The sequence below is a fragment of the Epargyreus clarus genome, unplaced genomic scaffold, assembly GCF_041222505.1.
Source record: "Epargyreus clarus isolate Ecla_fem2 unplaced genomic scaffold, WU_Ecla_fem_2.2 ptg000002l, whole genome shotgun sequence".
Taxonomy (NCBI): Eukaryota; Metazoa; Arthropoda; class Insecta; order Lepidoptera; family Hesperiidae; genus Epargyreus; species Epargyreus clarus.
Window position 1 is genome coordinate 6,682,686 of NW_027332210.1, and position 16,483 is coordinate 6,699,168.

General features: G+C 35.3%; 1 protein-coding gene across 1 annotated transcript; it reads left to right on the plus strand.

Annotated features, from left to right (window-relative positions):
• Nucleotides 1-3,715: 3,715 nt before the first annotated feature.
• On the plus strand, nt 3,716-14,986 carry LOC140746712 (peroxiredoxin-2). The gene is made up of 7 exons (XM_073078811.1): nt 3,716-3,915; nt 3,993-4,041; nt 5,272-5,413; nt 6,002-6,137; nt 7,372-7,474; nt 12,394-12,522; nt 13,527-14,986. The coding sequence occupies exons 1-7, from the start codon at nt 3,886-3,888 to the stop codon at nt 13,616-13,618; spliced, it is 681 nt and encodes a 226-aa protein (XP_072934912.1). The 5' UTR covers nt 3,716-3,885; the 3' UTR covers nt 13,619-14,986.
• The last annotated feature ends 1,497 nt before the right edge of the window (nt 14,987-16,483 follow it).

Below are 16,483 nucleotides of genomic sequence, written 5' to 3' on the forward strand. Positions count from 1 at the left end.
AACGCGTGCAAGCAAATCACGCGCGACTGGAAATGTATTAAGGATAACGTTTACTTGCCGTACACACATGCATATACAATACCCTTAATATGTTTGTATTTGTTTACATATTTTCCCATACATTTCCAATCAGCGCTCCTAGCGGACTGTATGAGAACTGATACAAATACAAAAACAGTCATATTTGTAAAAACGTGAAAACTCATACTAAGGGTACAGTCCTTTACATGCATCCGAGCGTATTAGGAAAAAAATATATACGTGTCGAATAGATCCTCTCTTCCTTTGGGAAGTCGGTTAAATAAGTATTAAATAAGTGCAAACATTTTTGCAGATCGTAGTAGAAGATAAGTTGAGTCCGAGGTCTCACATTGTGAAAGGAAATTGAAAAATATTTCAATATATTTTCACAGCTGTTAAATGAGCACGGAAAAGTTAACTTAGTGTGAAGTCATTAAAACGGAAATTGGAATTCAAAGACCCTTAATATTGAATGAGAGATGATTTATTATATTTTGATTCTAGATAATTTCGTATTAAACATGTTTCCTGTGAAGTTTTTCTTTAACTTCAAGTTCCACTCAAAGGTAATTTAGTTATTACCAAAATTCGCTTGTTGGTACAGTTAAATAAATAAAAGGTACAGTGTCTACCTAAGGGCTTGTACACAAAACTGCGATGCGACGTCGCATCGTAAAAATCTGCGAACTCCCTCGACGCATCGCAAGGACTTGTGAATTGATTCGCATCGCGCATTGTTACGATGTTTCGTCACACTTGTTGACGCCATTTTTGGTTCGTTCAAAGACAGAGTATGGAGAAGACGCACAAACCTGTATTTTTTGGGTGGGAAGACGTATACTTTAATGTAAAAAACGAGTACGGCGTTGATTTTTTTATATTATTAATTGAGGAGCGCCCAATTCTGTGGGACATATATGAAATAAATGACATATGATAAATGGATGAACCCAAAATCGTCTTTGCTACTCTTGTTAATAACTAAAGTGCACACTTCTTTTTACGATCCATGTCACGACCTAGTTCTGAAAATACGTTCACTACGGTTGACGGTCGTCGAAAGAATGGTCACCCTGGGAGACGCCTTGCCGCATGAAATCGCATCGCAGCAATTCGTGTCGCGTAGCGAATTCGCATCGCATCGCGTCGCAGTTTTGTGTACGAGCCCTAAGTCTAGATATTTATGTTTTTTTTCGTGCAAATATCTAGTCGCTTAATATCAGGGAGAAGTACTCTAATTTTTATTAATTCGTGACATGCACTCGTAGTTATATGAGTGTTAGACATTGTATTTTGTAACTAAAAATGTGTTCACATATTTTAGTGGATACTGAATTATTTTATTATAATATTTCCAAAAAAAATACTGGGTACACAAACTACACATCTCTCCACACACTAAGGATAAAGATTTAAAATATATTTCTGATTGTAGAAAAAATGACACTAAGACACTTAAGTATGCAAGTAAACAATTATCCTCTTTTCGTTACTAATAAAATTCAATTTTGTGTTTTTAAATATTTTTTAACGAAGTTAACGACTTAGCAGACGTAAATAATAGAAATAAATTTTATTAAATGTTATATTAGCTCGCGCAATTCCTCTCACGCTAGAAAATATGTGATACAACGGACCACGCAACATTTTACACTGAGAAAACACTCTGTTTCCCAAATATACCATGAGAAGTACCTTGAATAAAATCAAAGATGTATCCCAATTCCCTAAGTGATAGTTAAATATTTGTAAGAATATTAAACAATTGAACTGTAACTAACAACTAGCAATACTAGCACGAGAATTACTTTGAATAACATCGAAATTGTATCCCAATTCCCTAAGTGATAGTTAAATATTTGTAGGAATATTAAACCATTGAACTGTACCTAACAACTAGCAAGTGCTAAACGAGGCACAGTTTGCACTGCACTGTGCCGTTAATTTAATAATACATAATAAACAAACTTCAGTGCTCGCTAATTAGCGTAATTGCTCCAAATGTAAACGAGCTCACTATTGTGGAGCAGTAGGACTACCATGAGTTTACAAAAGTATTACTCGCTAGCGACTGCGTAAAATAAATGTATGAAAAATTGTACAGCGCCTCTGGTGGTTACTCGTAGAACTAAAATCCGTAGTGACGTAACTCGATACGTAAAAAACCTGTCGAAATCAAATCGCTAGCGAATGTCATTATGATCTATTGCCATACAAATTCGGTCCCATGAGTCATTAATTTGACAGACGTTGTCAAGAAATACCGTAACGATAGTAGTTATGTTATTCACTAGCAAAATGACAATAGTTTTCTATTTACCATTTCTATAGTGGCGTTTCTATGCCAACTCATGGTAATGCTACAGAGCGTCATTGCACTTTAATTCAAGTATCTACTAATGAAATGGGTTGATAATTTTACGTAATTCTTTTAATTAAAAACATTGTAAACATTTTAACCAAATATCTTTTAATCTTTTAATACAAGGAAAGAAAGAAATGTTTGAAAATGTTTGTCAGTAATTTGGAATTTCTAAATGCCTGGCAAACCAAAGGTTTATCATTCTTATAGCCTAAAATATAATATAATACACCTACCTATGTAATAATTAGGTATATTGCGCTTTAAAATTTTCTTTATTATTATTATTTAGAATGTCTTCTTAATATTAGAGTATTTTTTTCAATTAGTTTGGTTTAAAACTACTGGAGATAATTTTAAGCAAAAAAATCATATTTGTTTTTCGGACGAGAGTCGACCATCCCTGACTTATACGCTCTCTCCTCTCCTCCTTCGCGTTCGAAGTGTGCACAAATAAATACTTTAATAATTACTGACTTTTTTGGGAGGAAATTATTTAAGTCTATAATCCCTATCAAATCCCTAGTCTCGGCGTGATCAATAACATAAGACATCTCTATCTCTTATCCAAATGCTGCTACAAGAATTATAATTATGATACGCTTCCACCCTATAAAGTTGGTTGAATTATTTACTAATATCAGCTATAATAATAAACAGAATTTTATAAAAATTGTCATAAAAAGTTAGAGTTAAAAGATTGCAGATGTCCAAGTTATCAGCCATGATTTAAGAATATCAACACATCTGACGGAACAATACTAATTATAGTTATTACGTACTACTATAATCAACTTTATACATTTGCAATTTGAATAAACGGCTTCGGTACTTTATCACAGTGAATTCGTGCACACAGTCATGCAATCACCGCTACGATAGAAACACGTAACCAAACCACGAGTTTGTTTCTAACATCGTAATGCAAACCTGATTATATTATGTTATCATTACTGAACTCCTCAGAACCAAAGAGTATAGTAACCTATATAGGAAAAGAGAGCCATCTTACGTGATAAAATGGACCAAGACCAAGTCTATATGTCGCTCTGAAGTTGTTGCTAGCAGGTGTAGTCATTGAGTCAATAGTCATTCAACTTCAACAACTTCAGAGCGGACTTGTAGTTTGGCGCGGACTATACGAGCTTTTAACGGCAAAATAAAATAAATGGCACCCAAACAATACATGTTTTCATACACGGAACAGAAAACCCCCCCCATGCTCATAACACAACAGTTAAGCCAAAAAGTAAGAATCTAAAGATAGAACACCAAGTTTTGAGAAACATTATCCGTCAGTTCAAAGCTGTCAGCTGTTATGTGAATTAAGTGTTAATGTCAACTGTCAAGTGTCAAGATTCGACCAGTCTGTGTTCTTGTCCGAATCTTATTCGATCTAAAAAATATTCCATCATAACATAACACTTTGATTCTTACCAGAATATTCTAGTGCTAATATTACATTTCAGCCTATAAATACCAATAGAATATATCAATTTAACATGTCCTTCGTAAAAAATTGCGTCCGTCGGGTTAGTATATTCGAATGTAAATGTAAATTCTAGTATAATTTCAATGAAACTTGTACATAATTTCCATTTTCCACCAGGTCCTAACCCCAGCAGTGTCTGTCGTAAAGAAATCGTACTTCTCTACCAGTAAGTATTATGTAACATTGTTTTCACCGGTCAGAGGACAGTGCAGGTTATTTTCGCGTAATTTATTAAGTCATTGACCCGTGGGGTCAGGTAGGGCGCCGAAAAATTAAGAGACAACACCGCTTTACTTATTTCTACCTTAGTACAGCTTTTTAAATTGATAGTGTTATATTTCACGCATGTTTCAAATAGTGCCGGCCTTAGCCACCCAGATGCGACTAGAAAAAGTCATAAATATTTATCTGCATCCTTTATTATTGGGAGAATCTACTACGAATGATATTCAACCCAAGTACTGGCCAAGCACAAACAACAAAACCAATATAGGTCATAAGGCAAAGGTATTTTATTTTACTTTTTCAGGTACCCCTGTCCTATAAAAAAATTTAGGTGTAATATTTTTTTTATAATATAGGTATAGAAAATGAACATGCAGTCCACTTGATGACAAGTGACCACTACAACTCACGGTCATCTATAATCAACCCCAGATAAGATTAGATTCCTACTGTAGGTCAACGTCACATGCCTTGCTACCCCTGAGAATTAAGTTGGAATACCTTAAATAAGCTTTTATTTATTTATTTATTGTCTTACTTTTTTTGTCTCCCTTATCACACCCTTCAAATCAGAACACAGTAGAAATAAGTGTGTTAGTTGTACCTCTAGAATTGAACTAGTTTCATCATTAACTCATCACTGTCCCACTGCTGGGCATAGCTCCCTTGTCAGTATGAGAAGTATTTATGTCTACTGTGCTGGCCAAGTGTGAATTGGAAAACGTTAAATACCTTTGAAAACTCCTTTTTATTAAGATTTCTCAGGTATGCAGGTTTCGTCACGATGTTATCTGTTAGGGTCCTGGGACTTAAATGAGAGAGTGGACTGTATTTTGCTGGTTTAATAGGCCTCTTAATTACATTAGGGTTTCCCGGTCAAACAATATTTAAATAGAAATCGTCCGTGGCCGTCGGAGGTCGCAAGCGTGAGTGATGTTCGGCTCGTACCACCACCGCACCGCCCGTGCCGATGACGTTGCCCGCCTCCTCCGCCCGCGCGTCTCTTCCCGTGCGTGTTACGTAGGTGTCTTAACATTATCCTTTACCTTAAAGAAAGTGGTAATTAATTAATAACCTGCACATCACTTTTTAAAACTCAGAGGGTCTGAACCTCGGACCTCTATTAAAACTTCTATAACAAAAATTAACCTTAACACCTAAATGTTTCCAGGCAATGCAGTGTTTTCTCCGAAGATTCAGAAGCCCGCACCAAACTTTGCTGCCATGGCTGTCGTAAACCAGGAGTTTAAGGAAATAAAACTGGCCGACTTCTCAGGAAAATATGTTGTTTTGATCTTTTATCCACTGGATTTGTAAGTTTTCTTTTTATAGTAGAAGTAGAAAATGAGTATAGAGCCTGATGGTAGGTTGATACTACTGTCCATGGATATCTGTAATCAACCCTTGATAGGATTAGTGTCCTATGAAAGTTTGACCATAGTATTGCTGCCCCAAAAACAAAGTTATGAGATATCGAACAAGTATGTCTCAGAACACAGCAGAGCATAACACTGCTGTTCGTAGGTAGAAAGAGTGTGGTGTTAGGGCTGCCGGAGTTGAACCACTAATGGTTCTATCACCTTTCAGTAAGTAACCTTTCTATAAGAATTTATCAATTAGTAAGCCATATCAACATCATTTATCTATCTTACTATCCCTATTATAAATAATCAAGGTGGGTTGAAACATTGGATAGGTATCCAATGATATGTCTTCCAAAAATCAAATTTTGACAAAAACTGCCTACTAGAGGTTGTGAAATTACGATTTAACGGTAAGCAAAAATTGAATAGAATGAAAGCAAAAACTAGATATTAGTAATCATCACTGTAATCTGACTGTTTCCATGCCATACTTTATTATTATAATTAATTAATATGATTTTTAATATACAATTTCAGCACTTTCGTCTGCCCGACTGAGCTGATAGCCTACAGCGAGAGAATAAAAGATTTTGGCAATATTGGCTGCCAACTGATCGGTGTTTCCACCGATTCAGAGTACAGTCATCTTGCATGGATTAATACTCCTAGAAAGGTATTACCCATCTCATATATCCCATAAAAAGCTTGTAAAACCCTCTGTGGAGCACCACCGCCACACCTATTTCTGCCTAATAACAACAGTGTTAAGTGCTGCTGTCTACTGGCTTGAAGGGTGTGGTAATAGAGATATAATTTTCCAATTCCTTTCAGCTTAGGCCTTAGGGGTAGCAGTACATCTGTGACTGACCTCAGTTATGAATTTAATCTTATCTAGGGTTGATAACAGATGCCCATGGACGGCAAAAGTCACTTATCATCAGTTGGACTGCATGCTCGTCTGCTATTCCTATATTATAAAAAAATTTCATAATGTCCTATTGGTATGGATACCCTCCCAGAGTAAGGTCTTAGCCCATAGTCAACTGTGTTAGTAGGTTAGTAGTTGCAAATTGGTAGATCTTACATACTTTTGAAGATATATTTTTTTTTTAAACTCTCAAGTTTGTAAGTTTTATATGTTTTCCTTCATTGTTAGAGCAAGTGATTATCAATTTGCAATATAATATCAGGTACATGTATTAGAATCTTAATCTAATTACAAATAATAATCAAATATATTATCTATCTAATTGCGACCCTGAAATGATATGATAAAATATAGTTTGATAAACTATAGAGATTTGTTTTTCTGTCTAGCATTATTTTATGACATAAATGTTCAAAAATTACATAATATTATCATTTATATACATTAATTTAAATGATGAAATTATAATACGTTTTTTTTACTTATATGCAAAACGAATGATCTATCTGTATCAAAAATGAATAGTGCTGTCAACAAAATGAATGGGATTGAGATAAAATATATGCCAGAAATTGAAAATATGCTTAATTTTTATAATTTACTTTCATAAATTAAATAAATAAACGCAAACGCTTTCTACACTCACAGCCCCACTAGGATTCCATGTGTCGTGGGTGTCATGGACACACATAGACAAATACACAAACACCCAGACCCAGGAACGGAAATCTAAATTCATCATTCAGATATTTGTATGGCCGTGGATTGAACCCGGGACCCTTTGCGCGTCAGACCGGTATGGTAACCGCTCCGCGACGCGGGTCGTCAAAAATGCCTTTTTGGAAAGGCCATTTTGGATTTTTTCAATAGTCAAACACCTTTAAATAGGTTTTCCCTCCTTTATTTATTTTAATGGCGAATTATGTAATATTTATTTATCACAAAAGCAATATTAAATGATTTTGATTTATTTTTTCAGTCTGGTGGCTTAGGAAATTTAGAATTCCCCTTATTAGCGGATTATAAGAAGAAGATTTCACAAGATTATGAGGTACTCCTAGACGACGGGTTTGCGCTACGAGGTAATTAACATTTTAACAAATAAGTCTTTTTTTAATTACAATCTAAAGAAAATGCTTAGAAATTTAACATAAAACATTTTTAACAACATAGCACTTTTATTCATATAATGCAATTATCTTTTCGCTTTTTAATGTTTAGAAAAAGTTTTTTTATAAAACTTTGTATGTTAGACGATATTTAGAGTGCTAGCAGTTTTTTTATGAATTTTTTGTTGACTTTAGAAAAGTCAAAAAATGATTTCAAGTATATAAAATAAACAATAAGCAAAATCTATACTCTTAACTCAATTTGAAACATTATTTGTGTTATCAAGGTACTAAATAACTATACCCACTTATAACGATATCTCATATCCAAAAATATGTTAAATTGAAGTTGAAGGTCGGTTTTAAATAAAACAACATGCATAATTAAAATGTACATACTCGAAATTAATCCGAAAAATCAAATCGTAACAAACCCTTCTTGTTTATGGCTAACACTAGCGCCATCTATCGCTAGTTTGACACATTTGAAACCGTTGTTTCTCATAGTGCTCACTAGATGTCGCTGTACAAAAATTAGAACACGCTGGTGAGATTTTCTCACCGCCGTACATATACCCCCGAGTGGAAATAGCTCGTTGACGTGTTTTGTTTAGAAACAAGATTTATCTTGATAGGGCATTGGTCGGCCAATAGTCTGGCCAAAGCCTACGGAATTAAAATGAAACTAGGGATGTGACTGATGTGAGATTAATAGAAAAGACTAATAACGATTAAATAAAAATCGATTATTCTTGATTAACAATTAATCGGTTTTAATTAAAAAAATAATCGATATTTGCGAAAAAATCGTTTTTTTGTATTTTTTAAAGGTACATGCTTTTCATATTCCAATAATAAACATAACAAAAAACTAAAAAACACGCTATTATGATAAAATCAACTAAAAAGTGGAAAAGAATTTTCAATCTACGAATCAATTAAGGAACAGTAAATTGTATAATTGTGGAAAAAGTGTGGGGTGCCTTTCGAAAATTTATAAGTGGATGGTTAAAAAAATATTAAATTAAATCGTTGATTAATAGTAGTATTTAAAGATTTGTGCTAACGTTGTGGAACATATTTTCTGCTTACAAAATAAAACGCATGTGAGGCGTGCACTTTTGGATTTTCCAAATTCTTTTTTTCATTTGACTAGTATTAAAATAAAATACTTAAAACAGACACAGACAAAAAAAACAACAAAACGACCATGTTGTCTCAAAAACTACTAAAATACAAATCTTTTGTTAATCTTCAAGTTTAAACAATAAAATAATAATTACGTGTAAAAATGGGCCTATTAAATGCTGACTACTATTATACGCATGAACTTAAATCGAGATTTTTCGTCCATCGCATAGATGGCGCTGTTTATAAAATTGTAATTTACTGCAAGATTTTTTGGTCCGTCGCATAGACACAAGCTTTATACAGTAGAACCCGCTTAATACGATTTCTCGCATAATACGCCATTTTACGCCAGTCCCTGCATTTTGAGACATGTTTTCATACATTTCTTAACGCTTAATACGCTTCGTTATCCCGTTTAATACGCCTAATTCGTAACTGGCCGAACGAAAAATCCACTTTGTTTTAATTATATCTCGAGCTTGGATGACAGGCATTCAATCTTTGAATGAACACTTCCAGATTAAAACTAGACGCATAATGCAATCCATTAATAATTTGTCCCGCTCATCCGAAAGTTGTTTAACTAAATATTGCATATCAATCAAGCTTGTTTACTTACCTCTAAATGCGACAAACAAATTACAACCGATGGATCAGGAAATCATAATTAATTATTAATAATAATAATAATAATAATAAAAACATTTTATTGCCTTAAAAATTACAACAACATAATCTAAACTTAAAATTAAACATGTTTTTTCTTTAAATATAACATAATAAAAATACACAAAAGAGATAAAAAACAAAGAAATAATAATAATTGCTTACTACTTGTGGTTATAATCTAGGCAAAAGGAAGTGCCTCAGCTATTGCTACCACAGGATTACGATCCTATGGAGCGCTGTTTTTCAGCCACTCCCTCCTCCCTGAGTTGTTATGCGGGAATTCAGGACTTGGCTCCCCTACCTCGGTCAATTCGTTCTTTTTCAAACAAAAATGAAGATAAATACTAAATAACATATATTGGGTAACAACTAATAATAATTACATTCTACAAGCTACAACACTAAATATTAAAAATAATATGACTCTTCGAGTACTGGGTGACTGTGTATGTGTATATGTGTGTGTGTGTGTGTGTGTGTGTGTGTGTGTGTGTGTGTGTGTGTGTGTGTGTGCGCGTGTATGTATATGTAACATGTGTGAGTAATGAATTATTTAGGGTCGAAAAAATTCTTTAATGATAATAGCTTCCAGTGAGTGTGATTCAAATTTACGGCAGCAAGTTGCTTTCTCAACAATGCAGTCTTATATTTTATCATAAGGTAATTTATAAATGCATCATTTATTACATAAGTATTTTAAATGAGAACATAATGCATGATAGGTAGTACTAGTACGTTTAAATTTCCTTGTCCCGCTTAATACGCTTTCTCGCTTAAGACGCGTTTTTGGTTGGGTCGCTAAGAAATCGTCTTAAACGGGTTTTACTGGATTTCGTTTTCTAAAAATCGAAATTCTGTTTCTAAAAATCTATTTACACACATAATTTATATAATCGATTTATTAAAAATGGATTAATGTAAATATAAAAATCGTTTATAAAAAATCGAATATTAGAAAATAATAATCGATTAAAATAAAAATCGATTATTTTTACCATCTATAGTCAGAGCTATAGGGAGTGATCCATCGGTTGTAATTTGCTTGTCGCATACCTGCAAACGGGACGGGTAAACAAGCTCGATATTATGTTCTTTTTTAATCGTTTAACATATTTTTTGTATAATTTTATTACATCTACAACTAAAACTACTACTACGAAATTACTATTTCCTACAACTGTCAATAGATGGCGCTAGTAAAAGGTCGTCAGAATCACGCTCTCGACATATTACTGTAGAATATATAAGACCTCTGGGACTGTAGAATATATAAGACCTTTGGGAAAGCTGTTTATCTCTGCGTGGTTCGTTGACCACTTCTGATGTCATATTTTTGAATGAGGTACTCTTACTAGTACCTTAAGAATATAGCTAATTAGCTAAAGTCCGGTCCGGTCGCCGAGCAGGAAGAATTTCGTACAATGAATCATTCAATCATTGTACAAAATTCAATGTCAATTGTCAGTTCAATATCAATGTCGAATTGTCGATGAGCCTTATTTCCTATATCACTGTCGCTCGATCGAAAATATGTGCCCTCCCAGTCGCACAGAAGCGACAAGTCAAATCATCTAGTAGATAAAACTGTCGATTCTTTCATTATAAATGTAACAGGCGACTGAGGTATTGAGAGCTCTATCTCTATAGTACTCTATAAATTCTATAATTTCGAATAAGTATATTCCTTAATTTTTCATTTTATAGGTGTGTAGTCAGCGCCAAACTCCTAGTCCGCTCTGAAGTTGTTGCGAGCAGGTGTAGTCATACAACTTGCTATGGCAACGCGATTCATTTCTATATTCAGAGCAGAGTAGCAGTTTTACGCGTACTCTAGTGGCTCTACCTAGTTACGGATATTAGGTAGGACCCTTGGTATAAATATCAATAAGTAATATTTAATATTTACTCCTTAAAGGCTGCTTTAGTACTTTTAAAAAGAGAAATACTTATACATAATATTATGTTATTTGCAATATTCTTCTTAGTTTTTTTTTTTTTATAAAATACGAAAATACCATTTCTTACAAATGTCTTGAAATATTTTCCGAAAAAGATCAATTCTTGAAACGATTTGAATCAAATTGCAATAAATCGATTATCCAAAAATCGGTCTTTTCATTTAAAAAGGGCGAATATAGCGGAAAAAGGTCACCAGGACCAAACAAGCATAACCCCGGGAAGGACGACGGTTTGTGTGGCCGCATACCGTTGTAAACACTAGGTGTGTGGGAGGAGCGTAAACTGCTCCCCCAGGGAAGAGCCCGATTGGGGCATCGCGCTCGGAGGACTCCGGTTGTGTTCCATCGGAGATCCCGGAGTTCTCCACCAAGCGCCGAGGACGGCCGCCGGGGGGGTTTTAATACGGTAAAAATCCCGCATAACCCGGCGTCGCTTCCACGTCGTCGGGTACCTTTTGAAGGTTTCCCCCTCTTTCTAAGGTTCGATTCACTGAATACTATTTCCTACAAATGTCAATAGATGGCGCTAGTAAAATGTCGTCTGAATCACGCTATCTACATGTTACTGTAGAATGTATAAGAAGACCTCTGAGAACAGCTGTCAGTCACTACGTGGGTCGTTGACCACTTCTGAATATAATTATAAAGCATTTTTGAATGAGGTACTCTTTCTAGTACCTTAGTATTATTTCTGCACAATATCGAATAGAAAGTGTAGAATGTAGATACTGTACTCATGACTACTCATGAGTTCAGTATCTATAGTATAGAGGCTCTATACTCTATTTCTTAAACCGTAATATCTACTATCTAGACACTTCAAATTTCTACGGTTGGACTTGGCCAATTATTAAAGGTGCCTCGTAACTTTGTTTTGGATTTCCCCATCAATGTACACTTAAAAACCTAACTGCATTTCAATAACTTTTAACCAATCTGTATTTTCGTAATATGTTGCGAACTTTTAGTTTTATCCATATTGCAAATCATGTTTTTGTTGTTAGCCTACTTTGTATCTAACAGCCTCAGAGACCTCTTTTAAATAGGTCAAAAGTTATTAAAATGCAGTTAGGCCACTCTGGTTCTAGCAGCCTTAAATTATAATATAAGTATAATTTATTATTTTGTCAACAGGTTTGTTCATCATTGATGGTAAGGGAGTCCTCAGGCATATGTCGGTGAATGACCTCCCCGTGGGCAGATCTGTAGATGAGACTCTACGACTGGTTAAGGCATTCCAGTTTGCTGATAAACATGGAGAAGGTGATATATTGCAAAAATGATACTTTTATAACTTCTTCTTTCTGAACCTTTCGTCACCCACTGCTGGAGTGTACGATCTTCCAATGCACGCCACTTTTTTCGATTCAAGGCTTGAGTTGTCCAAGCTTAACCTGCTACTTTTGTTATGTCGTACGTCCATTGCATGTGCTGTAGCCCCACATTTCTGTGTCCAGTCCTACGCCTCCACTCCAAAACTCTTCCCCATCTTTCATCTTGGCATCTGCTGATATGTAATTTTTATAACATTCGAGTGTGATTAATCTATCAATTGCATTGTGACTCCAAAGCCTATGCTATTTTTTTAAATATAATATGGGAGTAGCATACGAGCATGCAGTCCACCTGATGGTAAGTTGCTAACGCCGTCCATGGGCATCTGTAATCTGTAATTAACCCCAGATAGGATTAGATAAGCCTACATTATTACTATATTTAATTGACGCTATTGGGATTTTTTTTTTACAAAACAGACATCAAAAGTCGGCATCAACAAGTTGGCTAGAAATGTTTTACAGAAAAGGCTGTATAACGCAAAGTACTAATATGATAGCATAGGAGATTCGATACATATCAATCACTTCGTAACATTGATGGACAGATGCTCACTACTGCATTTCGAAGGTGGTAGAACCCTTTGAGGTTCGACTCCAGCGGCACCACCACCACGCCTATTTCTACCTAATAACAGCAGTGTTAGGCGCTTCTGTGTTCCGGTTTGAAGGGTGTGGTAAGGGAGACAGACTTTTCCAAGGCGTTCCAGCTTAGTCCTCAGGGGTAGCGTCGCATCTGTGGCCAACCTCAGGTAGGAATATCTAATCCTATCTGGGGTTGATTACAGATGTTAATGGGCGGCAGTAGCCACTTACCATCAGATGCACTGCATGCTCGTCTGCTACTCTTATATTATAGAAAAAAAGAACTAGACCAGTGCTACCAATTTAAAGATTTTTATGTGTATTATATAAATTTTATGTGTTTTACAGTGTGCCCCGCTAATTGGAATCCGGAGACAAACGCGAACACCATCAAACCCAGCCCGAAGGAAAGCAAGGAATACTTTGAAAAGGCCAACTGAAGAAAATAATAATTTATAAGCCAAACTAATTAGATGTCGATATTCTTTGGTGCATGGGCGTAGTCAGGATTAGGTGTGGTGGATGGTGATATAATTGTAATGTCAGCTGCTTCTTGCCAAAAAGTCTGCCTAGGTTTTTTTTTAATTGAATTAGCTAATTATCACGTGAGATGCAATACCTTAAAATGACTGATATTAGCCAGAGAAGCTTTCAGCCGTTGCCTTCAATCATAACACAACATTTTCATTCGAATATATTATACACTAGTATAACACACGTACACACACGCTTGCATGCACACACTTATATGTCACAAACACACGAGCACATACATTATATTGGGCTCTTCAAGAAGGTGCAAAAAACAGCTCACCTCCTTTTTAGTTGATAACACATTACATACGCAGACATTTAATCTATATGAACAATTTTCAAACACAAACAATTTTCAAACATGAACAATTTTGCTTTTTAGTTTGGAATGGTTAATAACTGTGTTTGGAAAACGTCCGCAGGCCCAAAGCGGACCTCTCTTCCCCCCCTCCATTACTCCGTGCGTTTAGACACAATTATAAAAACACTAGTGGCGCCCGCGGCCTCGCCCGCATTTTAAAGAAATAATATGACAACAAAACGGAAAATTTGTACCTGCATTGGAATGACAGTGGTGCCATCTGTCGACAATTGGTCTTACTAACTCCCAAACCCTCATGGGCTCTTGAACAACAACTTTGCTAAAGATCATCACTTGATCAAATGCATAGTTTCCGATTCTATAACTACTTACGAATTAAAAAATAATTAAAAAAACTTTTTCTCACGGACTAAATTGTGAATCTAAACCATTCTCAAGTCCCCTTGAACACACACAACAAATTTCATCAAAATCAGTCCAGACGTTTAGGAGCAGTTCAGTGACATACACACGCACATAAAATATATATATATATAAAGATACACGCGCACCATATTCAGGATGAACAAACTAAGCTAATAATTTAAGATTTCTTCCGAAAGACGAACCACAGAGCCCAACCTCGCCGTCTTGGCTAAGCCCATGTACTGAGTCATAGAATATAGAATAAATAATCCAGCCTATTTATCAGATTTTATATTAATCTCGAAATATACTTTATGTTGATACAAAAAATGGCTACCGATACCATTCCCTCGCGCTTTTAGTGTTTGTGTGTCTTAATCCAATTTTATTGAGAAAGCATCGAATACTTTATTTGTTATATTGTTTTCATACTAGGAGTAATCAATTTTATTATGAAGTCATCAAATTTTAACATTTGTGGGTAAATGTGGGAATACAACTCGAATGTATATTTATATATTTAAGAATAAAAGACTTGATTATGTGATTGCTTTGACTTTTATTTCAAACTATATTCTGATTCATACTTCGGTGTCCAAAATGTAAACAAAAAACACTGTCAAAATTAACAAGAAACAAAAACTTTAACGAGTATACACAATTTAACAAATGCGCTATGAAAACGAGAAAACATTCGAGTTCAATTACAGTCACGAAAATGAATAATCACCTACGAAACTTAAAAATGACGGCACAATAAATGTTTAGGATTCCGATTAACCAAAATTCATTATTTTTGTCATTCAAAACTTTTTTTTGCAGTCACTCGTTTAAATACTACCCTTAAAAAAATGTCGTTTTTAGATCATTTACGAATGAAACGATATTTCTCCGCATTTTTTCTTCGATTTCGTGTTTTTGCATCACTTAACTGCGCATGTCGGCATTGTTCCGCGTAAATTACACCATGACAGCGATTAAATAGCTTACAGAATTGTCAGCCGTTTAAGCCATGGTTTTAGAGCCAGTCCACACGGCGCGATGCGTTGCGTTGCGTCGTTGCAACGCAAAGGTTTTGAGTTTTAACGCATAGCCGGCCACACGGGCGCTGCGCCAACGCAGCGTTACTACGACGTACACGTAACGCTCCGTCATCGCAACGGCGACGCACCGTTGCGGCGAGCATTTTAAGTAATTTCCTGAACTAATGTAATTAAGTAATCCATGTCAACTTCTTCAGTCGTACCCATTTTACTATGCTAATAAAACTAAATACAAAAATACGTAAAAATAAGCGAGGTCAGCTTGCGTTCCTTATCAACGCATAAACAACTGAACGCTGCCGCTCCGGCGACGCAATGAATACTCCCCCGCCCGCTTCGTCTCGGGCGCTGCAGTTCAGTCGCGTATACGCTGCGTTTTTTGTCTTATTATTTTGAGTATTCGAGTGATTTTTATTATGTAACGGGTACTCACGATATACGTTTTTTATTGCCGATATTTCGACCCAGTTGCATGGATCGTGGTCACGGCTAAACGATCCATAATAAAATGTCACAATTCTGCGATAATTTTAGTCTAAAATCATATATTCGAGTGCTGGCTCGAAATATGATTATATTACATGATCTCTTATAAAGATTGGAGATAAATATTTATCTACAATCTTACGTTTTGATAAATTTAGTAAAATAGATAATCCTTATAAATAGGTATAGCAGCAAGATGCGTACTTAGTAACATATAAGTTATACTGGAAGCTGCACATACAATAGGTATATAATATACGTAGGTACATACTGAAGTTATTGAGTCACAGATGAAATATCTTATACTGTTCACGACATGGTAAGTTAATTTATAAATAAAGTTAATAATAGTTGAATTTAACTCGATATCGAGAAGGCCTTCGACCGTGTATGGCATGCTGGCCTCGTCTTCAAATTGTTGGAGTCGCCGGTGTCGGCGCTATTGTGTAGGCTAGTAGCGTCGTTTCTTGATGGGCGGCAGTTCTTCGTGTCGGTAGAGGGCTACGATTCCGACC